At 34.8% G+C, this 27066-nt stretch overlaps 1 protein-coding gene across 1 annotated transcript in view; it reads right to left on the reverse strand.

Annotated features, from left to right (window-relative positions):
- Positions 1–1237: 1237 nt before the first annotated feature.
- The window catches only part of LOC150092966 (uncharacterized), a 60434-nt gene continuing 34605 nt past the window's right edge, over positions 1238–27066 (reverse strand). The window contains exons 6-9 of the mRNA XM_090414116.1: positions 19857–20074; positions 15236–15379; positions 13882–14886; positions 1238–3453 (exon numbers count right to left, since the gene is read on the reverse strand). Of these exons, the coding sequence (XP_090270242.1) occupies positions 3308–3453; positions 13882–14886; positions 15236–15379; positions 19857–20074 (1513 nt within the window). The 3' untranslated portion in view covers positions 1238–3307. The remainder of the gene's footprint in view (positions 3454–13881; positions 14887–15235; positions 15380–19856; positions 20075–27066) is intronic.

A 27066-nucleotide genomic window follows, 5' to 3' on the forward strand; every position in this document is an offset into this window, starting at 1 on the left:
AATGGTCACTATCCATACCGGTTTCGACATTTATTGAAGTCTCGTCAGTGGGAGCCATACCTAAAAAATGCCAAGGGTGAAGTAATACGGAGCTTATAAATGTTTTGTCTAAACAAGTTGCCATAAGGTGCTTTGATCTCATTAAATAAAAATCTCAGGATGAAAGTAATATGTAGAAAGTTTTCTTACTTGTCTGTTTGCTTACTTGGGAAAAAGGATTAAAAAACCCAGCTTATAAAATTGCTTGGTATCTTTAACATAATATATATCCAAGGTAAAAAACCTCTCAGACGACAGCGATCTCTTCCTGACGGACTGTCCTAAGCTGTTAAGAAAGGGTTATTTTTGCACTGATTAAACACCCGGGATATCTCACGTTTTAGGAAACCAGTCCGCTGTGCTGTTCTGAAAATAGTGGCTCCAGCCAGATGGCCACCCACAATAAGCCCTTCATCGAACTCCGAAAGATCCTTTGTTATTCCCATTGGGATCAACACTGCTGACGATTACTGACCAGCGGCATGCACGTGATCAATCTTTGCAAATACACTTTGCCAATTTTCTTGACTTTCTGAAAGATGAAAAATCTTTTTTCGTCAGAACATCGAAATAGATAGCAGGCACGATTATTTTCTATCTTACTCGATCCCTTTCTTTTTTTTTTTTTTTCTGTTAATGCATAGCAGATGATTCTAATTTTCTGGTGTGAGGCAAAAGAACTGGATTATCTGATACTCATGTACTATAGGTTTACTTTCGTGGATAGGATTATCATTTAAAACACAAAAGTGCACTCTTTATATATACACGCTACGTTGCAACTTGTGAGGCCATCGGAGTTTTTGAAACCTCAATACACGTTAGCCCACCTTTGACTACCATTCCTCAAGCAAAACCGATTAGCAGTTCTTGCAGTGAATTTGGACGTGTTATCCTAGTTTTTCAAACATTCCAACTCTTCAAGACATTCTGTGGAACTGAGATCGGGACTGTTGGCCAATGGCTATAGATGTGAACGCCATGAACACCTGATTGCAATGAAAGTAACTGATGGTATTCAACCCTTTACTTCAGCAGTTCTTTCCTTTCAGTCGACTAATGTGGTCTGCCTGATTATTCATTTCCGGTAATGTGTGTGTATGTGTATGTGTGTGTGTGTGTGTGTGTGTGTGTGTTCTATTGGATTGGTGAATTAGGATACTCTGCCCTTGTTTCTTATAACTGTCAGAAAATTTTATTAGATTTTATTTTCTTTTGTTTACAAGAACTTTCTCTTCTTTACAAGTTAATTTTCACAGAAGCAGATATATCTGATATTTATGAACATGAGAATTTTTAATCATTCATTATTCGTTATGTTTTATAAATCAACAGACTTTCTTAGATTCTTTCAACAATTTGACGTCAAGTATGCAAAAAAGACGAAGCTCATTGGTCATTCTTCGGTAGTCTCACTTTCATTTACTGAATAAAAGAAATGGTGACCACTGAAATAATAATCTTCGTCACTAGAGATAGCAGCAGAGCGAATAATTAGCAGAAGACAGTCGCAAAAATATCCGATGTGTAGAAATATATGTTAGCACTGAGGCGAAAGGTAGAAGAAGAAATGGCACAAATGGAAGAGGTATCCGGAGAGTTCACCGAAAAGGCAATTAATTGAAAGACAATTCGTCGAAAATGCAATTCATAGAAAAACCAATTCGCCGAAAATTTTAACTTTTCGAAAATGTTCTGATAAAAGTGATCCGTTTAGAACAAAAACTGAACCGTGTAGAGTGAGAAAGCAATGCTACTTTAATAGGGAATAATTGTAGAACAATACGGTTTCTTATTGTCTTTCTTGTCCGATGACTGTTTCGTGTCTGTTCATGGGACTGATTTGCCTGTTTCCGGGAGGAAAAGCTCAGTCTACGCAAGCTCCATTATTCGTAACTCCATATAGTAGTAATAATAATAATAGTAGTAATATGCAACTTCTTCAATACAACAATTATCATGGGTTTTAAAAGTTTCAAATAGCGAATCTGATTCAGATTCGCTATTGAAAAATGTCGAACCGTTCAGTTTTCAGTTCAGCTATATTCGGGGCAACAAAGAAATCACGTGTCCAAATTATGTATTACAATAACTCTCTGACCTAGCGGAATTAGTAGAATTTGTCGGTACAAGAAGCTGTCTACACGGTTCAGTTTTTGTTCTCAATGGATGTCTTTTATCATAACATTATAGAAAAAAAAGTTTCGAAATGATATTAGCAATTCCTCTTTGGCTGGATCAATTTAATGAAATTTTAGTTAAAATCTTCGGTGAATTGTTTTTTCGATGAATTGTCGTTCGATAAATTGTTCATTCGATGAATTGTCTTTCGATTAACTGTTTTTTCGATGAATTTTCACGGAATCAGTGGAAGAACGTCAAGTGTTTGATATATTAAGTAAAGTTCATATAGACCTGGAAACTCCGTAGGTCAGCTAGTATAGACGAAGCTCCTTGGTCGTAAATAGACCTGGGTTCGATTCCCCTCCGTAACGGGAGGAACCTTTATCTGATCTCTTTCGACTAAAGGTGAGTTAACCGGTCTCATACGAAGTTGGGTTTTTTTTTTTCACCCGGCAAATCAGGTTTTTCGTCCCCTAGAACAGGTAAACCGGCCAGGTGAACACACATGAATTAATGTCATGAATACATCTCAGCCGTATGCCGGTCCTGAGTCCGGAAAAAATTGGGGACTTCGTGAAGTACCCTGTAAAAATCTCACCAGGAATACGTTGTGGGCAATGCCCACAGAGTCACGTATGGTCGGAAACGACTGAAAGGGAAAATCAGATATAAACCTGAGGGGAAAAAATATTACCGCTATTTCTTGTAATTGGTCAATAACATAAAAAATCCTCATGCTAATGCAATAGCGGTGCATGTGAGAGAAGAAGGGACCTTAGTAGAGTACCAATACTTAATAATAACAATTTATCATAGTTTGAAATGCAATTTTTTTTTTCGCTGTTGATATTTTATTGCTTTAATTTTGAACTTGAAGAAAATAATAAACAAAGGCTCAAAAAAAAGTTGCAAAACTTGAAATGCAACTAACAATTAGGGAACCAATAATCTGCTGTAACAAAATGCTGTATACAAAATTACATGTCCATTTATGTCATTTACATAAAGGACACGTAACACGTGTACAAAGTTACATGTTCTTTAAATTGACATGTCCTTATGTCAATTCAAAGTGAAATGTCTAGTAATTTGTTTGATAATTCTGATTGGTGTCAGCCGAGTGATTTTATGAAATACTATCTCGTTATACGTACTCTACAGAACTGGTCTGCATTTTTTTAACAACGTCTAGAAGAGGCTCCAGTAACCAGCATAGTGCCGATAGAATACCTATTGTTCCGAGCACTCGAAAAAGGTTGTCGTAGGAGCCGATAGTATCTCGAAAATGACCTGAAATTAAAATGAAAGTTATATTTGCATTTCAATCTTAATAATATTAATTATTACAGCTTTTTCTTTTCTCTCGCATGCACAATCAGAATAATAATAATAATAATAATAATAATAATAAGTTTAAAAAAATTAAACACATTTTTTATTCTCTAAATGGAATAAACAGTACTATTTTAATTTGTGATCACCCTTCACCTTTGCCATCGGTGGAGATGAGGGAGCTAGACAGCGTTAACAGGGGGATATAATAAAAGAGTGCGACAGACAATTGCTGCCATCTGGTGTTCTTAATCATCACTAATATTTACTGTCTATATCAGGAGTCGGCAACGCAGTGCTCGCGGACGCTATGGCGTCCGCAGTGAATTTTTAGTGCGCCCTCAGAGAAATTATTGTAAATTGCTTTGATGTTCACAGCGGTAATTTTGCAGCGTAGATCGCAGTATATCTGAGAGATATATTCATTACTAGTATGTGCTAAAATGCAACAAAACATAAATAAAAAACATTGCAAATATAATACATGATGGTACAAATTAAGGGAATATTGAATCCAACATTATTTCATAGCCGAATATAGAAACTACAAGAGTTTCCTGCCGAATATATAGAAACTAAAAGTTTCGGCGGATGCAAACATAAGTAGTGCCTTATGGGCAGCTTGTAGTAAAGGTGGAGCAAGCTCCAGATCTCTTTCCTTAGTATTTTCCACATAAAATACCATGAAAAATACAAATAAAAAATGAATACAAAAATATAAATTCAATATGTTTGAAACCTGGCCCTGTACGTCATCTGCTACTTTTTTTATAATCAAGCATATAGTTTCAGATCAGATGCGAGCCCCTTGCTTTATCAATCATAATGGCAAATGTATTTGTTTACTATACAATAGTGTGGCTATTTCTAAAAAACGTAATATAGAAAGACATTTCAAAACCATTCATGCCAATTGTAATTTTAAATTTAATTATTTAAATCAGGAGAGTCGGCAACGAAAGCGCCCGCGAGCGTCATGGCACCCGCAGTATTGCGCCCTTCATATTAAAAATGTTGCCGATCACTGGTCTATATTAACGTGAGTTATATGGTTATTTGTTCTAAAATGTGAGGTTAAAAATCCGAATTTCTTTTGTCAAAAAAAAAAAAAAAGTTAAATGAGCCAATAAGCAAGCATTTTCTACGTACTTCCAGAGTAGGAAAAAAGTTTCCAAACTTGGTACATAGATAAAACAAAGTAAATTAATGAAAAAGAGAGCTAAAAGGCTTCACTTCGGCGATGCAAAATTATTCAAATTAAGTGGATATTGAATCCAACATTATTTCAAAGCCGAATAGAGAAACTACAAGAGTTTCATGCCGAATATAGAAACTATAAAAGTTTCGGGGAATCCAAGCGTATGCAAACCTTTCATGACAGGTTTGCATACACAGACCCTTTTTTCACAAGGACAACTCGTAGTAAAGGTGGAGTAAGCCCTGATCACTATCCTTAGTATTTCCCATAATGTAAAACACACCTCCTAGCGGACATCCATGGATGTCCGCTAGGAGGTGTGTCTCCATGGATCCATCGAAACTTTTATAGTTTCTGTATTCGACATAAAACTCTTGTAGTTTCTCTACTCGGCTTTGAAATAATGTTGGATTCAATATCCACTTAATTTTGCATCGCCGAAGTGAAGCCTTTTCGCTCTCTTTTTCAGCAATTCTTGGTGCGTTTTGTGATTCGACACCTTTTTGGCAACTCGTATGGTAAAGTATAACTTCTGCATCACTTCAACCTGAGTATTTACATCTGGGTCTGGCTCCCACTGACGAGACCTCAACAAAGGTCGAAACCGGTTGGAAGCTTGGGTGATGGATGGCAATGCTGTAGCCCATGAAGTTTTAACTGAGGCTCGGCTGTTGCTGTCACCCAAGTCCTGGGTGGGAGGGGATAATGAATGGCAATGCTGTAGCCTGTGAAGTTAACTGAAGCACGGCTGTTGCTGTTCCCCTCGGATGAGATAAGACCAAATGAGCGGCTCTGCTCGGTGGTGGGGTGAGCTTGCCACGGTGTAGAGCCAACCGGTTCTGAGAGCTCTTCTCAGTGACAGGGTGAGCCTGTTACTGAGGGGAACAACGCTGAGTTTTTGGAGTTTGACCTGTACTTGAACATCCGACAAAGTTCGAAACCGGTCTGGCTCCGAGAGGCTTTGCTTGGGGGTAGATTTTTACCTTTCTCTGAGTGGGGCCACCGCTAAGATTATGGCTCTGCTTGGTGGTGGGGTGAGCCTGCCACTGGGTACAGCCAATACTGAAAAGTTCTTCTCGGTGACGGGGTGAGTCTGTCACCGAGTGGAACAACGCTGAGTCGGGGGATCTTTCGGGATCGTCTAATTTTTAGAGCCCAATTCACCTATACAAAGGTCGAAATCGGTCTAGGTTGTGACCCCCCCCCCCGTAATGTATAACATCATACATGACCGCTAGGAGATGTGTTTTACATTATGGAAAATACTGAGGATAGTGATCAGTGCTTACTCCAGCTTTACTAGGAGTTGTCCCTGTCATGAAAGGTTTGTATACGCTTGGATCCACCGAAACTTTTATAGTGTCTATCTATATTCGGCATGAAACTGTTGTCGTTTCTCTATTCGGCTTTGAAATAATATTGGATTCAATATCATATCCACTTAATTTGATAAAGGAAATTAATATTCCGAAAAATACTGAACTTCTGATAAATAGCCATGATAAGCACAGAATATTTGAGACATGAAACGCAATGTGCATATAAGAAACTTGATAACCATTTTTTTTTTTTTTTAGAAAATTGGTCTAAAAATTCTCAGTAGTCAGAAAATAGATAGTTCCCATGGAAAAGAAAGAGAGAGAATAATTGGTTCTAATTACAAAGAGAATGAATTCTTCGGATAAGTTGTTTTGATTCCTTTTAATATACTTTGAACATCGAAGGTGTTCCAGTAGAATTTGCACAGATTTCGCTCGTTCTTTTACGATTCCCAAGTGTGGATGCTACACAGAATAAACAGGAATGCTTGTCAGAAATGGCAATTATGTTGCAGAGAGGAATTTTTTTTTTTTTTTAAAGATAAATAGTCTTACTTTTCAGATTTTTTTTCAAAGAGTTGAGAATTGTATAAGAATCCAAAATCGTATATAATTAAGATAACTTATTTATATTTTCTTAAAGAATTACTTCCCCTATTACTAATTTTCTGTAAGGGGTAATTTTATAGTTATCCCCTTCGAACGAATATTCCATAATAAACCAACTTTGCACTTGACATTTCTCCGAGCGCAGAAAATAGGACACCTTTCCCCCACAAGGTGAAATAGATCGATTTGATTCACACATATCTATCCATCCGTCTGCCACACCTTTTTAGGACACTTCTTGGTGAAAATACAATCTGTAACTCAGATATACACAGTATAAAATATAGTAAGATAAAAAAAAATATTACAACCTCAAAAAGCAGCATGGAGTGAGTCCGTAATATACAAGGGTCCTCCAAATTTGAATAACATACAGTAAAAAAGATTGCATAAATGACACTCAAATAAATTTGTTTCCACTCCTATATTTATATGATTCGCATCTATCACAAAAAGTAATTAAGTTACGTTTTGGAACAAAGAATCGAAGAACCTCCGATGGGAAAGCCTAACATTTACAGCGTCAGATGGCTGGCTGATGGTTGTATACGAGTCTACTCCTACCAGCACAACTTCTCAAAAAAAAAAAATGAAATTTACTTTGATTATCTGAAGCGCGTGGGCGCGCGCATGCACGCACACAGAGTCTTAATTGAATCCAAAGAAAACGCCGACATAGACTCGCTACATAACGAAATCGCTAAAGAATGCAAAGATACGTTGGTAGCGGTAGCAAATCCCAGTAAGAAACATCTTCCAAGGCAAATTATGTATGATATTCCCAGTGAAATTGATACGAACAATGCAACTGACTCAATCCTCATGCAGAACGAAGAGCTCTTCAGTAGCGATACAAAGAGCTGCAATATATACACAGAAATTCACGATGACAGATAAAAAAACGAACAAGAGATACTTAATAATTGAAGTCGATCCAATGGTAAGGACCAAATTGTTGAAAACTGGTGTTAAAAATGGTATGGAGAATTTGCCATTTAGCAGATTAAGTGTTCTGAGGTGCTTTAACTGTAATAAATAATTCCACCATCATACACGTGACTGCAGGGGGAAAACTACCTGTTCATTCTGCTCTAAAGAACATAAGTTGAGCGAGTGCCCACGAAATAAGATGAACTGCATAAATTGCCAAAATCATAACAAGCATGCCAAAACCAAAAACGCCCGACATACAACTACTACCGACAGCTCAAAATATGAAACATAGATTATGGAGAGCAATAATATAGTTAGCAGAAACTTCCCTGGCGTGCCTTCAAAATATTCAACGTTCTATCAAGGCTGTAAATAACTTAACAGAACTCATAAATAGAAAAAATATAGGACTAGCATTGATACAAGAACCCTACAACACGAACAACAAAATATGTGGCTTTCCAACTAAGTATAAGATATTTTCCAAAGGATCAAAAAGAAAGAGAGCTGCAATACTCGTCAACCCTGAAGTCGAGGCAATATTAATTTTTCAGTACAACAACGAGGACTCGGTACTTATGGAAATTATGTACAGAGGAATTAAAACTTTTGCTGCGAGTTTGTATATCGACTATCACACTGACATAAAATACGACTTTGAAAAAAAATGGGCAACATTGTGGATTTTACCATCAATCACGGCTTAATTCTTTGGAATAGATGGTAACACCTCTTCAGTTTTAGTCCGCAAGGATTAAGTGGGGATTAGGCCAACGAGCGCTGAAAACACTATATATACCAGAGCTATACCACCATTGATATCTTATGCTGCATCTGACTAGAAACAAGCAATAAAATCAAAGAAAAACCGACAAAAAACTAAACAGGGTTCAACACAGTATAGCCATACGTATAATTAAAGAATACAGGACAAAATCTTTCGAGTCAGCTTGCGTTATTGCTGGTCTAACACCGATCTGCCTGAAAATTCAAGTATTCTCTCTCTTATATAGGAAGTCTCTTCTGAAGATATAACGAAAATTCCAACATTGATCTAAATTACTACAAACTCCAGCTTCACTACAGTAAGTGACCTCACCCATTAAAAGAACACATACATTAAAGAGAAGGAAAGCTCTGAAAGTGACGATTTCCATACATACACTGGAGGAAGCAAAACCGAAGGGAACGTAAGTTGTTCTTTCATTGCATATAACAGACAGTTCCTTATACAAGAACGCTGCTCTAGACTGCATCCTCTCTGTTCCAACAACCAAGCAGAACAACTTGCTATGGTTCATTCACTTACATATCTCCGAGAATTAGAACTCAACACCTCTCATCAAAAGACAGCAACAATTTACAGTGACAGTAGAAGCACTATAGACGGCATAAAAAATCAGAATCGTATAGCGTTAATAGAACAGACAAGAAATCTGGTTTGGAATCTCCCTCTAGAAAGATGGGAAATCAAGTTCTGCTGGGTGAACGCACATACTGAGATTGCAGGAAACGAGAGAGCGGATTAGTTGGCTAAAGAAGCAGCTAGAAATGAACGGCTAGAAACAAGTTATCAAAAATACTTGAAATCTGCCATAAAACACTTGAAGCTTAAACTTTTGGAAAGAAGAATGGAAAAACATCAAAAAACAGCTCAACAACAAAAGAATTCTTGCCAAGTATCAGAAGCAGACTCAGGCTGAACAAATGCGCCTACTCTCCAGGTTCAACCACGCTACTAATGGGACATAGAAAACTACGAACACTACTTACACAGGTTCCATATCCTGGAATCCCCATCATGCATTTGTTCTCCGGACTTTCAACAATAGATACCAGAGCTATACCACCATTCATATCTTATGCTGCACCTGACTGGAAACAAGCAATAAATTGAAAGAAAACCTTTACATCTCATATCACATACTTTACGACTGTCAACTACTGGACTCCATGCGGATGCACCTGATACAACACGTTATCACTTCAGGAGACAAGTGGCCAGTGTCAAAACAGACTTATAGAAAAGTATTACTCAGAATTAATTACTGATATCGTACGAATTATATAGTTTAAATATATGTATATATAAAAATATGGATGTAAAGGTCGTAATATGTACATATAAATCTCAAAACATAAATGTAAATATGAATATTGATACAAAAATATAATTGTAAATATGAATCGGTACTTATAAGTTACACGTAATATATGCATTGTATGCAATGGGGTAGGAATAAATTACCTCCTGGGATGGTTACTATTGAGAGGAAAACACAAAACACTCGCACAAATTCATAAAGCTATAAAATGACATGATCATCATCATGCTTGTCAAGGATTTAGGCCTAGAGTGGCCTGCTCCGGCCTTAGAAGTCATCGTTGAATCTCTCAAGAGGACGTCCTGGTTTTCTTTTTCCTAATGGTTTGAAATTTAAGGCTTGTTTTGGTAATCTTTCTGTTTCCATTTTTTCAACGTGTTCCATCCATTTATGTTTATATTTTTTAATTTTTTCTATTACTGTTTTCTATATATATTTTATAGAATATTTTCTATAAAATGACACGATGTAGAAATTAATTAATCTAAATAGCGTAGCAAATATAATAAACCACACAAAATCAGGAAGCTAATACATTTCGTGATTCTATCAGTTCTCCATTACGTGCATCCGCAAACTTGACTTACTTGTCTGTTTGCTTACTTGGGAAAAAGGATTGAAAACCTAGCTTATAAAATTGCTTGATATCTTTAACAAGTTCTCCATTTTCTTCATTTTCAAATAAAATTAAATTTTGTCGAAGAATATCTCTTCTCTTCGATATTTTTTTCCCTGGGGTATTGCATGTTATTGGTGTTATTATCCTATTATGCCAATGATATATAAAAGCCTGTTATGATATAACAACCTTATATCAACGATATAACGACCGATTATACCAATGATGTAATGAATGATCTACTCTATCAATGATATAACAGCCTATTATGTGATTAGCATAACAAGATAATAACATATATACCTAACAATGCAGTGCAAAAAAAAATCTTTCCACTATAGACGGCGATGATTCTGGCCCTGTCAAACTAGAAGACCGATGAAGATATATATATATATATATATATATCCTTCCTGCATTCTCTAAGTCCAGTATTTCTGACTGTAGTTCGTGTGTGTTCTGGGAAACGAAAAAAACCTACCTTCGTATGAGGCCGGCAAAATCACCTTTCGTTGAAAGAGACCAGATATAGGTTCCTAAGTATGTAGGCTTATAGTATTTCATGAGTGGGAGTATCAGAAATCATTTTTTGTGATACATTTTTTACGTGGTATTCATTACACCTTCTCTCTATCCCATCCCCACACACAAAGTTAAGAGTGTAATGGAAGTACGAGAATGTTACAAACTTGTGGTGAACAGGCTCGGGTATCCCGAGAAAATTTCATTAATCATTAATTAGTGAGTACGACAATTAAATCTCGAATCTTGTGTCAGAATTAAAAATAAGTTTTTTTATGTCAATCGCGCACACACACACACATCGACAATCCTGTTCATGTGTGTGTTCTACAATAAGGAAGAGCACATATAAGGACCAACAACTGATTGTGTTTGTAGTTCGGAAACACTTCAATAATTTCTGTTGGTGGTGCCGAAACATTACCTGGATCTCAAACGAACGCAGGAGTGTTTTCCTTTCGGAAACTGGGTGTTTCAACCCACAAATTAATAACGATACGCTGACGTCATAAGTCTTAATTTCAAACTAAATCAAATTAATCTTGGTGGAAATACAGGAATAGCCTAAAACGCAACAAACAGAATAGTTCTGCATCACTAAAGGTATTGAACCTGTATTGTCTTTACTGACTTCTATCAAAATCCTACTGACGATGAATTCGCACTGAATTCGTTCAGAGATCATAACCGATCTACGGAACAAAGTATGCTCTACGATTATAACCTTTTCTTTTTTTTTTTCTGGGAGGTTGAATTGACATAAAAAAGTTAGTCCCTAATATTTTCTATTTTCCATCATGAATATAGCTGCATTAAATAACAAGTCCCATTCGTATTATCATCTAGGAAAACTTGGATTAAATTCTCCTCTTCATTACGTAAAACTGAAAGAGTTAAGTAGTCTCGTAAAGAGATAGAGGTTTTGTCCTCCATTTATCCTCCACAAAACAACAAATTAGCCATGGGTCATTCGCGATTTACTTTCAGACTTACACTTAATGGTGGATTGTGTAGTATAATTTAATGTAGTGTGAAGCAACCCTCGTGATGAGTTCCGGGAATCCATGGAATGTCCAGTAATAATAATAACATCTAAACTAAACTTCATAGACTATCTCTGATAGAATAAAAATATTCAAGGACACAACTTTCATGAAAAAAGTTATTTCATATCGAAAGGATATAACATTCAGAAAATCAATCATTACATACGTTAAATACGATTCTCTAAACTGAATTCAAAATCACATATCAAAACATGAAATGAAAATTTAAAGTACCAGAATAATAATTTAAAGCAGTAAATTAAATAACAAACTATTTTTGTTGTTGTAATAACATTATAATAAAATAATAATTATTAGTACTAGTAATTTGTGATTCTCGCAGAGTCACAGGACTCATTGTGGGAGGTCCACGCTAGCCATCACAATTCCTATCATAACTGCTTTAGTGTAATGTGCCAATGGGGAGTGGATGTGTTTAAACATCCACTCCCCATTGGCACATTACACTATCCATCCAAACAATTTACTCTCCTTACTTCTTTATTCACAACATTCTTCTACACATTTACAACCTCTAAAAATGAGTTCTTGTTCTCCTTCCTGTTGTTATCCTGGGAAATCCCCCACGTATCTATTTGGTAGACTGCCCCGCAGGGTGTTCGGGATAAATTTGACATATTTATAATTAATTATATTTTTCCGTAAGTTACATGTATTAACACACTTCTCTTCATTTAAAAGTTTGGACCCTTCTTCATTCATATACAAGATGTCAGAAAGGATGGATAGCTGGAACCCACCTGAATCATGGAAGAGAATAACTTGTATCATGATGATTCGTGCTCGCCATCAAAATAAGGATATTACGACTGCTGCCCAATGCTCCCTGAATACAGTAAAAACAATCAAGCATGAACTAGAGACTTGCAATGGTGACTACGAGGATGTAGCAAGAAGAAAGATCCCTAGCAGACGATCTGATTGCGTTCGTACAGCAGAATTCCTCGCAAATCTGCAGGAACAGGTGTTGAAGAACCCTGGCATTGGAATTCGGGCTTTGTTCGTGGAGTTGCTAACTGTAGTCAAGCCCTGGATAACAAGGGTAGCCAATGGTAGGCCGTATGTATGGCAGCAGGATTCGGCCCCTTGCCACACCTCTGGGAAAAGTCAAAAATGGTTGTCTGAAAATTTCTACGACTTCACCAGTCCAAATGTTTGGCCTCCAAACTCCCCAGACCTTAACCCCATGGATTATTTTGTATGGGGCGCAGTTGAAAAAGACACCAATCGCACTTCCAGTAATACAAAAGCCCAGTTAATGGATAAAATTAAAACAGTTTTTGCGGCCCTTCCCAGGGAGACTGTAGCATCAGCTTGTTCGAGGTTCCGAAGCAGAATTGAAGCTGTGATCGATGCTAATGGTGGTTATTTTGAGTAAATCTTGTTGATAGTATTGTAATTAACTCTGCCTGTAATGTTTTTTTGTCAATTCATTAAATTTAATAGATACAAAGAAGATTTTCTTTTTCCTTACGAAACTCAAATTTATCCCGAACACCCTGTATATATATATATATATATATATATATATATATATATATATATAGATAGATAGATAGATAGATAGATAGATAGATTCATAACTAGGAGCTGCGTTTTACATTATGAGAAAATATTACGGATAGTGATGGAGCTTGCTCCATCTTTGCTCCGAGTTGCCTTAGTGTTGTACTACCAGGCGTTGACTTACGCTTGGACTCGCCGATAGTTCTTCGGCATGAAACTCTTAGATTTCGATCTCCGAGTTTTGTATCCGGCTTTAAAATAATGAGGGATTTTATTTATTTATTTATTTATTCATTTATTTATATTTATATATATTGAAAGAAATTTTGAGGTGTGTAGAGAACTGATCACTTAAACGACCACATCACGCCACCTAGGACTTGCATTTTTTTAAAATATTCTTTGACATTTAATTTTTCATAAAATTAAAATAAAAACTAGATATTAAAAATCATAAACTCATCTAAGCATGCCTCTAATGATAGGTAAAGATTATATGTATACTTACCAATAAAAGCTGGGCGAAAGAATGTAATTAAACCATATAAAAAGTAAGATACTCCAATAGACATACTAACGTTCTCCACGCCAAGATATTCGGAAAATATGATATGGATGGGAGATATTGTGGTCCCTATTATTAATCCCAAGATCAGGGTCATGGTAATAAATGCCATGTAAGTAGTGGCATGAGGAGTGATGAATAAGGCAAGACCGATCATTAAAATACTTATAATGACTAGAAATTTTCTTGTGATGAATTGTCGATCGGTAATCCATCCGGAACACAAACGGCCAACAAGATCGCCTGCGGAAAAGGCTGATATAACAAAAATAGCTTTACTTTCTTCGGTTCCACAGTCAACAGCATAGTCCACGATGACAGTCATATACGTGTAATAGCAAGTGAAGAAACCGCATTGGATGATATACAATAAATAGCATATTGGACGGCCAAAAATTGGGTATGCACTTTTGAGTACGTACAGGCGAAACCTATCGAATGTTGTTTTTTTCAGAGAGAGTTTTAGAGGATCTGAGTGGAATGAAGTATTTCCTCCATTACTTATCTCAAGATTGCATTTCTTATCACTATTTACTGTTTTGTTATGATCCGACGAACTACGTCTCTCACCTAATTTCATTAGACTTTGATTTTCTGTGGGTTCTGAGTGTTTGTTTTCAAGGGCCAAATCCACATTGTTTATTGGCCTCTCTTCCTGATCAGAAGATTCTTGCTGGTTGCTATGAGTCTCATTTTTAACGCAAGTTATCCAATGCGGAGATTTCAACAAGGCACAAGCTGCAATTGCATGCATTGATATTCCTCCCAGGAGTAGAAAACTTCCTCTAAGGCCATAATTTTCCGACATGTATTCCATCAAATATGGGAAGATAAAAGAACCCAAGCTGGAACCAGCAACAGAAATCCCTGCAGCCGTTGACTGATGAACCACAAAATACTGAGTATTGATTAAGAAAAGAAGTGGAACAGTCAGTCCACCCCCAAGTCCTGAAAGAAAAATATTTGCAATTAATACAAGTAATCTCTTCTTGGCTGTAAATAAATATAAATTATTTTATTTTCTCGATTTTTAAGCATTTATTTATTTCGTGGACACACATTATTATAAAATTCAGAGATTTGTTTTCTTTTTCTTTTTTGGCCTGTATGTTTGAACTGAAAAGATGTATAGTCATATATTCTACATCTTTCGAGTACAGAATCAATCAGCTGTTGAGAAGTTCAGTTTTTAAGACATTTCTTATTAAAATCTCAATCATTTAGTTCATCCGAAATACAGGATGATCATAATGTACAATATCAGATTACTATGAAATGGATTAAAAGTAATACTCACCATAAATAATACCTAAAAATACGGTGACGTTACTAATGGACGTGGCAAAGAAGCAAAGGATTATTCCTAATGATGCTATGGATGATCCCACAAGAAGAAGTTTCCGCACTGTGATCCACTGGTTCAGAAAGCCAGCCAATGGCCCTGTAGTTTATACGTTATAAATCATTTTTAATTTTATTATTTTTAACATTAACAGACACTATTGCTATATAAAACTGGAACTTTATATTGGTTTTATTAGTTGATTAGAGATTTTTGTAAAATATATACAATTGTCTACAAGTTTCACCAGCATTTCTGTCTGACTTCTTCAGGACATGTGTAACGGTACAAGGAATTAACGTTTGCTAGTAAAAAAGAAGAATAGAGTAACACAGTCAAATAATTTATTTGACTGTGTTACGTCAAATAAATTACATTATTTTACATTAATTACATTAAACGAGGCTTAAGCTCAGTGTCGTTTTATTACGATTGTTTATTTTAATACTTCAGCACCTCCTTCAGCTTGCATATCCAAAGAGATTATACTACGTGACAAAAAATGCACCAACCATTGCATATTCTCAGTTACCGCCGATTAATTCGCATATTTATGCTGCCTTCTACATATTGTTGTTAGTCCACTTGCACAGCCCTGACAGATGCATTGTCACGTGTTATGCAGTAGCGTAAGATGGGGTTATTTGCTGTTTTAGCTCAAAAGAATAAAATGCACAAATAAACAATAGTTTTAATATGGAGACTTTTATTTTGATCATTATGCCATTCCTCTGTATGATTGCAACTTTCTTCAGCAATAACTTCTCTGGCTTTGGAGTTATCAAAGCCATCCTTTTGGAATTTCATTTGTTTGCGCAATACTAGCCGCATCCCCGCTGTTCTGGCATCGAATAAATCGGTTTTTACCAAATCCGATTCTCACTTATTTCTTTATGCTAAAACACCTTATAATACATCCCACGATGTTTGTGGCACAATCATTAATACACATCACTGACATAAACTTCTACGTGAAAATGAACGTTTCTAACAAAACTATTTTCGTGTATGTACTAACAGAATAACAGAATATATATAGTAGAAAATGTAAACAAAAATATTCATTGAACATTAATGTTTATTCAAAGTCGATTGTAACAAAGCAAAACTGTTCAATAATAAATGAAATTAGATGCAACAGCAGACTCAAAACAATAACAAAAAAAAAAAAAATAGTCTATGAACAACGTATTACGCAATGCTTTTCGAAGAACACTGTATTACAGGAATAAACTTTGAAACAGTGCCAAAAAAAAAGTAGTTTCCTGTAAATGTTGCCAAATCCAGTTCATTCAGTACAAACTCTTTCTGAAGCATTTCCGTTTGTCACTGAGCCGAATACCCACAAATTTCGTGGTTCAATAAGGGCTTTGAAAATTATATAAAAATAAATTATTAAAAAGTTATATCTTTTTAGGCATTTGCAAGTTGGCATTCTTTTTTATGCGATTTATGAACTTATTCAATAATCTAGAGGTCTAAAGATTTTCAGAGGGAATAAGGGAACAGATTCTTTTATTGCTCTGAAACACATACCGTAATAGCGAATTAAAGTAGACTCTACTTAAAATTAAAGTTAATTAAATTAACTTTAATTAAAGTGTCTTTACTTTAATAAACGCTAATGAATAAAAGGTAATAATAAAAATAAATAATAAAAACTGCACTATCGTTTCCGCAGTTTAATGAAAATGAGGACAAATTATAACCGATACTCAGGGGTACCTGCTTAATCTTGTAATGACTTCCTTGAACGCCAGCTCTATAGAATGAAGTGTTGCTTTTTTTCAGCCGATTCCAGTCGATCTTTAGCTCAAGTAAAAAGTTTTAATCCAACAATTCATAAAAATCGAACATAATCAAATTACATATAATACTAGTTAGCATTAGGAACATGAGATGGCAGAAACGTGCATAAAAGTAAATAAATAATCACCTGGAGAAGATAAGCTAGGTTCAGAACTATATAAATACGCAGGAACAAGATTCAAAGGAAGACTCTTATTATTTTTAAATAAAATTTACTCAACTGGTATCCCCCCAATAGAATGGAAAAAAGCAATTGTTATTCCTATCTTTAAGAAAGGTAATAGAGATGACCCTAAAAACTATAGAGGTATCAATATACTAAATTCATGTTACAAAATATATAGCAGAATCTTAAATAACAAACTAATGAAATATTCCGAAAACTTTATTCTAGAGGTACAAAATGGATTTAGAAACGGACGATCATGTATAGACCCAGCCTTCTGCCTAAAATTAATAATAGAGAAAAGAAGAGAATATAATTTAGAAACACATATTGCATTTATTGACTTTGAAAAAGCATTTGACAAAGTTAAAAGAAACATATTATTTAACATATTAAAAGAAAGACAAATACCAAATAATATCCTAAAAGCTGTCACAAGTATATATGAAAATAATCAAATACAAATAAGATTAAATCATGAGCTATCATATACAAGAGAGATAAACCAAGGGGTCCGACAGGGATGTCCCCTCTCAGCAACTCTTTTTAATATCTACTTAAATGAAATAATAATAAAATGGAGTAAAAATTTACATCAAGGAATTAAACTTTCACCTACAGTTAACTTAAACACTCTCCTCTTTGCAGACGACCAAATAATAATTACAAATTCTGAAGATAACTTACAGAAAGCTATTTTAAATCTAAATGAGATATCCAAAGATTATGGTATGATAATATCAACGGAAAAACCAAAAACTATGGCCTTTAAAGGACAAGATCCAGCAAGAACTAAAATAGTATTAGATAACAAGATCTTAGAACAGGTGAATTCATTTAACTACCTAGGATGTATGATCACTTATGAAAATGAAAAAGATATAAACATAAAAATTGCAAAATATTTAAAAATAATAGGAGTAATTAACTCTATATTTAAACCAAACCTAGTTCAAAAACAAACCAGGCTAAAAGTATACAATACATTAGCCCTACCGGTCTTAATGTATGGAAGCGAAATCTGGACAATAAAACAAAAAGACAAACAAAGATTAACAACAGCAGAAATGAAGTTTATGAGAAAAACTGCAAAGTATACCTTATTTGATCACAAAAGAAACGAAGATATTATGAAAGAATTAAACCAAGAACCAGTAATTGAAAAAATTAAAAAATATAAACATAGATGGATGGAACACGTTCAAAGAATGAAAACAGAAAGATTACCAAAACAAGCCTTAAAGTACAAGCCATTAGGGAAAATAAAACCAGGACGTCCTCTTAAACGATTCAACGATGACTTCTAAGGCCGGAACAGGCCATACTAAGCCTAAATCCTTGATACGTATGATGATGATGATGAAATTAAAAATTCAAGATCGAAAATTAAAGTTTTCATAGAAACATTTTCTTAAATATATTGATATACACTAAGTAAAAGTATATTTTATTTTGTCCTGCCGTTTTCTTTTTTGCTTGAATAATGTTAATCATCGAAAATTGATCCGGGCTTATTCTTATCTTCACTTATTTTTATTTTCAAAGAAACTTGACAAACTTATCATTTTCAAAAGGTCTAACTTCGTGAAGAATGATGATGATACCAATAATAATTCATAATCATGTATCGCACAACAGTTAGTGACACCATTATATGTTTTCATCAAATATACAACTGAGAAACTATCTGTACATTCCGTCCATTTTTCTATCCACTAAGGAAAAAAAAAGTATTTGTTTATCTAGAAAGAAAAAAAAATAACAAGAACATCTTATTTCACATGAAAGCGACTGGAATGGTTTGCCTCTGAAGGTGGTGAGTACAAGTAGTGTGAATGAAATGGTTGATGAAGAAGATTGGTTATCATAAGAAGAAGGCGGTCCCATTTCCCCCCCCCCTCTCGTTCTGGATAATTTTTCCAATATTCTATCCCCCAATTCAAGTTCTATCTAGGAAGATTTAGGGCACCTAAAGCTGTTTCTGTCATGTACAATTGTGTTATGGTTTGATTTCCTTTCTTGTTCTAAGGCTGGTTTGTAAGCTTGCGGGATGAAAATTCAAATTATTCGGGGGAGAAAATAATCCTTCTACCTACATATGAGAGCGGCTAATTCGCCTTTGGTAGCAAAAAAAAAAAAAAAAAAAAAAAAGTATTTTTATTCACAAGAAATGTTCCTTATATCAACGACAAGGATCGAGTCAGGTATTTCCCATAGAAAAGATAGGTGTCGCGCCATTTATCCGACTGAGCAGTGGACCGTTATTCAGAGTACTACAATTTAACAAAAAAAAAAAAAAAGTTCTAAAATACTGAACACGAAAATGAAAAAAAAGAAGAAAAGAAAAAATATTTAAACTATAACACAATTGCGAATGCCTGTAAAGAATTTAGTGTTCACAGATATACACAGCCTTTGTAAGTGGTTTAAAATCTTAAATAATTAGCTAGTTATGTTAAATATTTTTTTTATCACTTTTGTATTTAACTATTTAGTAATAGCTAAATGCAAAGGTGGTTAACGATATTACTGATAGAAACTATCATCAGTCTCCTGTCTAATCATCAGTCTCCTGTAAGTAATTTAGCGATATCAACTCACCTATCAGACACATAACCGTGTCGCAAAGTGTCATTGGCCACGCTGCTTCTTCACGGGACACTCCATAAGTACGAATTAGCTCCACGTATATGACTCCGGATGATCGAAGCAGTCCGAACAAAGAGAAGAAAACTACGCTGGTTGCTGCTGAAATAACCCAGCACCACTTTGTGTCGGGACCACTTGGGTATAAGAATGACTCTTTACCCATGATGTTCCTGTAGAATAATGAAAGGACAAGTTAGTTCACATTCCCGGTGTAAGCATAGCCTGTGACGTGTGATATAAACAGCGTATCACTTCTGTTTAAAAAAAAAGTAGGTGCTTAAGAAAAATTTAGTTGAATGACCGAGTTTGATGAAATTTGGTATTTGGGATCTTTTCGAAAAGTTTCAATTTTTTGTTCACATTCGAAATTTTAAATTAAATTTGAACATTATCTACATCTATGTATCGTATCATGCATTTGTTATTACCTATTTTTGTTAATACTTCCATGAAAGGAAATCTCTCAAGCACTAGTACTGTGAGTGGATTAAGGATTAGAGAAATCGAAAATCTGTGCTCTAGGGATCAAAATTGGAACTTTCTTTCGGGCCACTTCAGGTCGCCAGTATGTAGGACGGTGAGCTTCATCTATCACTTTTAAAGATATTCATATAAAAAAATGCCATTCCATTGGGATACAAACCTACGAGAGAGGAAGGGTTATCCAGTCAGCCTGCCAAGCGGCATTTACGTGTAATTATTAAATACGAACAAACCATATTTTCGTAACAACAGTCCGGTGTGTTTCTATTCTTAGGTGAGCACATTAACGATTGTTTTACGATGAGATAAGAATTCATTACTTTGCAGTACTATTAAATTGATACTGATATATATCAGATAGATAACCCATCTGACCATTGACTGTAAGTTCAATATTAGCCAAATGTTGAATTGTGTGGGTGGAGTAATACGCACATATAAGAAAATATTGACATTATCAGCTCTTAATAAATAGGGTAGTACACTGATGTCAAAGATTACGGCTTGTCTTTTCCTCCCCCCCCCCCCCTGATTGAATTACACACCACTTTTGCCTGGATAAGACAAATCAGCTATTTCCTGTATAAACCCACCGAACCGGTTGAACAGTTGCAGACATAATTTCTCTTCTGGTGTCATTTAAGCATAGGTGTTTACGATACGACAAAAGTGTCAACGGTTCACAGCCAGGTGTTTGCCTCTGTAAACCAACATCGGTTTTGTTTTTATTTTGAATAAAATATTATTTTACATTTAGTCTTGACGCTTTTATCTATATTATGAACATCTCCCATCTTTCCTAAAAATCTCTCGGTTACGTCTTTAATAATCATCATTACTATGCACTAAAGCACAATATCGAAAATGCAAACAGCGCCCTCCAATGTCAATTTCAACAGAGAAGTTTTCAATGACCTGTTCATTCGCTAAGAGTTACAAACAACTTTCTTTTTTTTTTAAGAATTTATGTCTTCATGATAATTGTATTTTAATTAATTTTTTCATGTCATAAATAATTACATTTGTTGTGTAGAATAAATTTAAAAAGTAGCTTATTCTTGCTATCCAAAGTCATCTAATTTGGCATCCCACAGCCAAAATAGTCCGAAACATATGCAAATAAAAAAAAAAGGGCAGAAGTTTAAGTTTAGGGGTTTTAAGGCTGACAGCATCGTTCTTGTGCAGTGACTTCGTTACACGGGGCTACTATCAATTGATCCCAGAAAACCACATTAAGCCGAACTCGATACACCAACAAATAGTGGACGATGTCATCTTCCCCACCTTGAAAAACACAAAAAACCAAAATATATTCTCAAGAAGTGATACTGCTTCCGATATGGGGTCAATTTGAGACAAGGTCACGCACCTTTGTTGGAGTTTCAAGAACACAGTCCACTTTGAAATAGTTGCTGACCTCCATTCCATAACAATCCCAGTGAGTGCATCTGTTCAGCGAATTTAAAAAAAAAAAAAAAACTATCCGACATTGGTGAATCCAAACTGCTTGTTTCTGAACAAAGCTAGAGATGGCACAAAAACATTTACGAAATAAATAAAAAATTAAGAATGAGAAGAAGATGTAGAAGACGGAGTACTCCAGATTTGGCCCCATTGGTGAATCCCAACCCATCTGCTAATGACTTAATCCGATCGACTAAAACCTATATACAACGTGAAACCAGTCTTCAATCCTTCGCAGTGGCAGTTAAATATACCATAATGATGATATAAATTATTAATTTCGGAAATTCATGATTTTATGCAGTTGCCACACTAGATGGCCTCAAGTCTCCTGGTAGAACTTCAATAATAATAATAATATATTTATTTAATTATGTATTTATTTGTCTATTTATTTATTTCCTATTTGGACAGAATTTCCACGCCACTAAACGCTCCGTTTAGTGGCGTGGAAATCAATACCGAGTGTAGAGTTTTCCGACGCCACATACCTGAACTGGTATCATAGAGAGGTTCACATGCTTGCAGATGATCATTGTTCAAGGTTAGTTGCGGTAAACTGATATTTTTGTATTGTACGCCCACAGTTCATAGAACCGGGGCTGGCAGATTGCCAAGAATAGTCAATTCATGCTGAAGGAAAGAAAAAGATAAAGGGTGTACGAATTGGTCACCAAAAACGAAATCACGTGCTTTATACGTAAGATTTTCCAACTGTGATACAAGCAAAATAGTTACCACTTTAAAAACTACAATGATCATAAAACAGAAGTTAATTTTCCGACGTATAATAATAAACAACTCATCCCACAAGACAGATTGATTACCCTATTATCGGAATGGATTCTCTTTCTTCTGACATGCGCAGAAGTGTCTCGCATCTGTGGGCATACAGTATCATATACAGTAAAATATTAATAATTTCCTGTCTCCGTTTTTTATTTGTTAAAAACGTGACAATCATAATGTTTCCATGGCAACACTAGGTTCAGACTGCGTGATCGACAATAAAACACACTAGGATCAATTACAAAGTGCTAAAATACTCGCGTGCGTTTACGAGCATTCCAACTTAGTAACGCCACAAAGATTAATTTGAATTCATTATTCATTTATTATTATTATAATGATTAGAATACTCTCATTTAAGTGAAACTTCTCTCCTTTGTGGGATACCTAGAAATATCTATTCTGACTGCATATAGGTGTTTCGAGGGTAATATGGCAGTGCAACCAATAAAAAGAATTTTTATATTATAGCGTTGGTTTTTTCGTTTATCGCGCGAATTATACTCAATACGCGAACGAAAGTGTCCTTCAAACCTGGAACACTTCAAAATTTAACTCATAATAATAATAATTACCAAGAGTACATGAAATCAATTATTTTAAAATAAGATGTATTTTATTTTATATTTATTTACTTTATTTACTTCAATATATATATATATTTTTTTTGCAATATGTATTGCAAAAAAAAAAAAAAAACACCAATGGGAATGATGCGGAGGACACTGACTTGTAGAAGGATGTTATGGTTCCTTTGTATAAGGCCTTGATCGGGTCACATATGGATTACTGTGCACAGATTTGGTCACCTGGTTTTCAAAAAGATGAAGATGTGTTGGAAAAAGTTCAGAGACGATTGACTAAGGTGGTTTTTGGTCCCTGGAATGTAGAGTATGATGACAGATTGATAAAATGCAATTTACAGGAATTGGTGGATAGAAGGAGGAGGAGGAGGCAGATATGATCGAGACATATAAGCTGTTAAGAGGTTATTACCAGATTAATGTCGGGGAGGTTTTGCACAGAATGGGTGAAGATAACAGGAGAACAAGAGGTCATTCCTGGAAGCTGTATTAAGGAGGGTGTGAGCAAGGGAGTGAGGAACAGGTTTTTTGCATGGAGAGTGGTGAGTGATTGGAATGCATTGTCCAAGAGTGTGGTGAGCGCAGCGACAGTGAATATATTTAAGGCGATGTTTATGTGAATATATCCATGGAGGTTTTTATAATAATAATAATAATAATAATAATAATAATAATAATAATAATAATAATAATAATAATATTCATTAATCCTTTATAGAAGAGAAGGTATTAAAACTTCAGGGTCAGACAAAGAACTATACATCTACGGGGTTTGTGACAATTGTCTGGTAGAAGAATAATTTAAAATATCCTTAATCTTATAATCTTACCCAAATAAAAATGTACAACGTCTTAAATTCTATGTTAAAATGTATTGTACTACGAGTCACTCACAGTTAAAAAAATTAAATAATTAATTAAAAGCACTTACAGCGATAATCAAACCGGTCGGTCGTCCGTGATGTAATCACTGGGTAAATGAGATATTCAGTAGCATAAAAAAAATTACGAGTCTTGCTTTGTGCTTCTAATCCGATTGCTTTATTTTGCAGTCGTGTGAGCGTGTATGTACGGGATAACTCCAGAAATGCCACTTCTATAAGTTGTATTTCTGTTGTTATCGCGTACACCGTGGACTAATCTCTTACAAGTTTGTCAAAGCGGATAAAATTGGTTATATCCTAAACTAAAGACACATCTTCAGGATATCCATTTTAAAAAATCGAACAATATGAGAAAATGGTAACTTTTTTTTATAAATAAAATAAAATGGGAATCTCAAGTTGTCAAATCTGAACCAAAAGTAACTCTTGAGTTCACATATTAGTAAGAATCACATGCACCAAGATAGATTAATATCCATCAGGCTCTTTAATAGAGAAATTTGTAATAAGGCAGACAGATAGGGTTGTCACATACCACTCTTCTTTATCATTAGCTTTGCTAGAAAAGAACAGCTAAAAAAAAGCAGTTATGGTTCCAAAATTATTATTGATTAGCATTATTTGGATAATTTTTCTTGCAAAAAAAAAAGCAAATGAGGGGTATTAGCAATTATCAGACATATTTCTTATTGCTATTTACAAGGAAACAACATATAAGGCAAAAATATTAAAATAATTTTCGCTAAATAATTTTGAATAAATATCGCACTTAGCAAGACCGAGTTGTGGCATTTATCATAACATTACAAATATTTCCATAAAATAGTTAAAAGTGTCTTAATAAGATAAATTAATTCCTTTTCAAAAGCAGAGGGATAATTAGGAATAAATTTTGCACTAATAAGAACCTAGCCCCCCCCAAAAAAAAAGAAATAAACGCTGATAAAAGTATTTATTTATCATAACAAATTATTCATGCTGGCGACTGGAAGATGGCCAGGTTCGCCTGGGACAAGAGATCACTGACGCCACGATTCACTAACACCACCAAGTGTCCATTAATAAAAATGAATGTTGGTTCGATTAGTGTTTTTATTTTTATTTCTGTTTATATTGTAATCATTTTCCTTAAAAAGTGTCTTATTGTTCTTTCCTTTGATGAAATCAGTATGTTAGGGGAAAACATACTGATTTCATCAAAATTTGGATTTTTTTTTTTTTGGATATCTTTCTGAAAAACTTAGCCCAGTGAGGCTAAAATGAAGACGGAATAAAAGTACTGTAGTGAAATTTGCTTTTTTACTCTGTAGACATGCAAGTCATCGATCAAACATCTTCCGTGACATTTGCAATATGGTTGTTTCTTACGTTATTTAAGGTGCCCCCCCCCCCCCCACCCTTCCTATAGCTTCATCACGAGAAGCTAGAGGAAGGGTGGGGGGCACTGCATTTTACCAAAATGGTGGACGAGATTGCAACAGAGGAAGAAAGTAAAATGCAGCGAATACAATTACAAATCGCATCCCACAACCGATTCATACACATTACACTTTGCAGCTAAAAAAAATCAGTGAACACTGATATAAACACAAACCGCGACTTGTTTGGAAGATCTGTAGGGTCCCAGGATTTTAAAGAATTCAATAAAGAGAAAAACATAGTGTCACCGACTAGTCTTAAAAAAATCTGATCCTCATAGTCTTACCTAGTATATAAAAAAAAACTTACTATTTACATACCTTGGTTTCCTTGTACAGGATAGTAAACATCAAGTTATAAACTTCCTCATAAGCCACCATATAAAAATTAAGATTAAATTTTTACTGATATTATTCTGGCGCATGGTTACTCGTGAATTTTAATTAAAAAATAACTTCAATAGCAATGCTGTTACTGGGATTTTGACTTCTGCTCTCACACCAGGAGAATGTTCACGTGCGTGTTACGTCATGAACAGCTGGCAGTCGTCGCTACAGGAGGCAGACGAATTTGATCTGTATGATACAGCATGTTACATCTTTAGTCGAACTGATCATAATATCACTCTGAACCTAAAAATAATATGTATCAAATTTTATAGAGATATCTTTAAAATATTTTAAATGCATCTTTATATTTGACATAACGTTTCACCTTCCTCACAAAGATTACTGTAATACTTTAGCGTTAGTCATTCGGAATTATAACCACACTGCCATCTAGAGGATGTATCAAATGAAAAAAAAAAAAGTTCGATATCAGCATATACTGTATTTTAACTGTATTTTTATTCCTAATTATTAATATGTTAATTCTGCAACAATACTTTCAAAAAAACATTTTCTACGAATTGCGAACCAAATGTAAATTTTAAAACTAAATTTCACTTACGTACAAGCAATGCAATTGTGTGCTCGAAGAATAAAAGCCCGAATATTTTATATAGCAGTTAAATCAATATTATTTGTAGTAGAGCGAAGAATGAGTGTGGAAAATTACCAATCGATGCAGGAAAAAATTTTTGTTCAAACAAACGTAAACTGGATGTAATTAGGGTGGCGTTGGCAACTCGTTAATGTGAAAGAAGAAAGTGACATTCTTTTTTTTTTTTCCCCTATATATAACCACCTTCCCTAAGTATTCTGTAAGATCTCAACGGGCAGTAACACTTGTAATTCAGATTGTTGTGTGTGTGTGTGTGTGTGTGTGTGTGTGTGAAAAATTGAATGACTAGAACTGAGATTTAAGTAAAAAGGTTTTAATATAAAAACACTACTAGTTTCGGCCTGTCACACACACATATATATATATATATACACACACACACACAACAGCCTTAGTTTCAATCTCTCTGACGCACACGTTGCCTCTGTTTAGTACTGGCGTACTCGCGACAGCGCGTAGTATACGTTTGTTTGGAACTCAAGCTCGCATTTTGTTTTCAAACACGCTACTGTCTTTTTGTACTTGTTCTGTTAT

The sequence above is a fragment of the Typopeltis vanoorti genome, chromosome 24 (genome assembly GCF_054136105.1).
Source record: "Typopeltis vanoorti isolate ZY-2024b chromosome 24, IOZ_Tvanoo_1.0, whole genome shotgun sequence".
Lineage (NCBI taxonomy): Eukaryota > Metazoa > Arthropoda > Arachnida > Uropygi > Thelyphonidae > Typopeltis > Typopeltis vanoorti.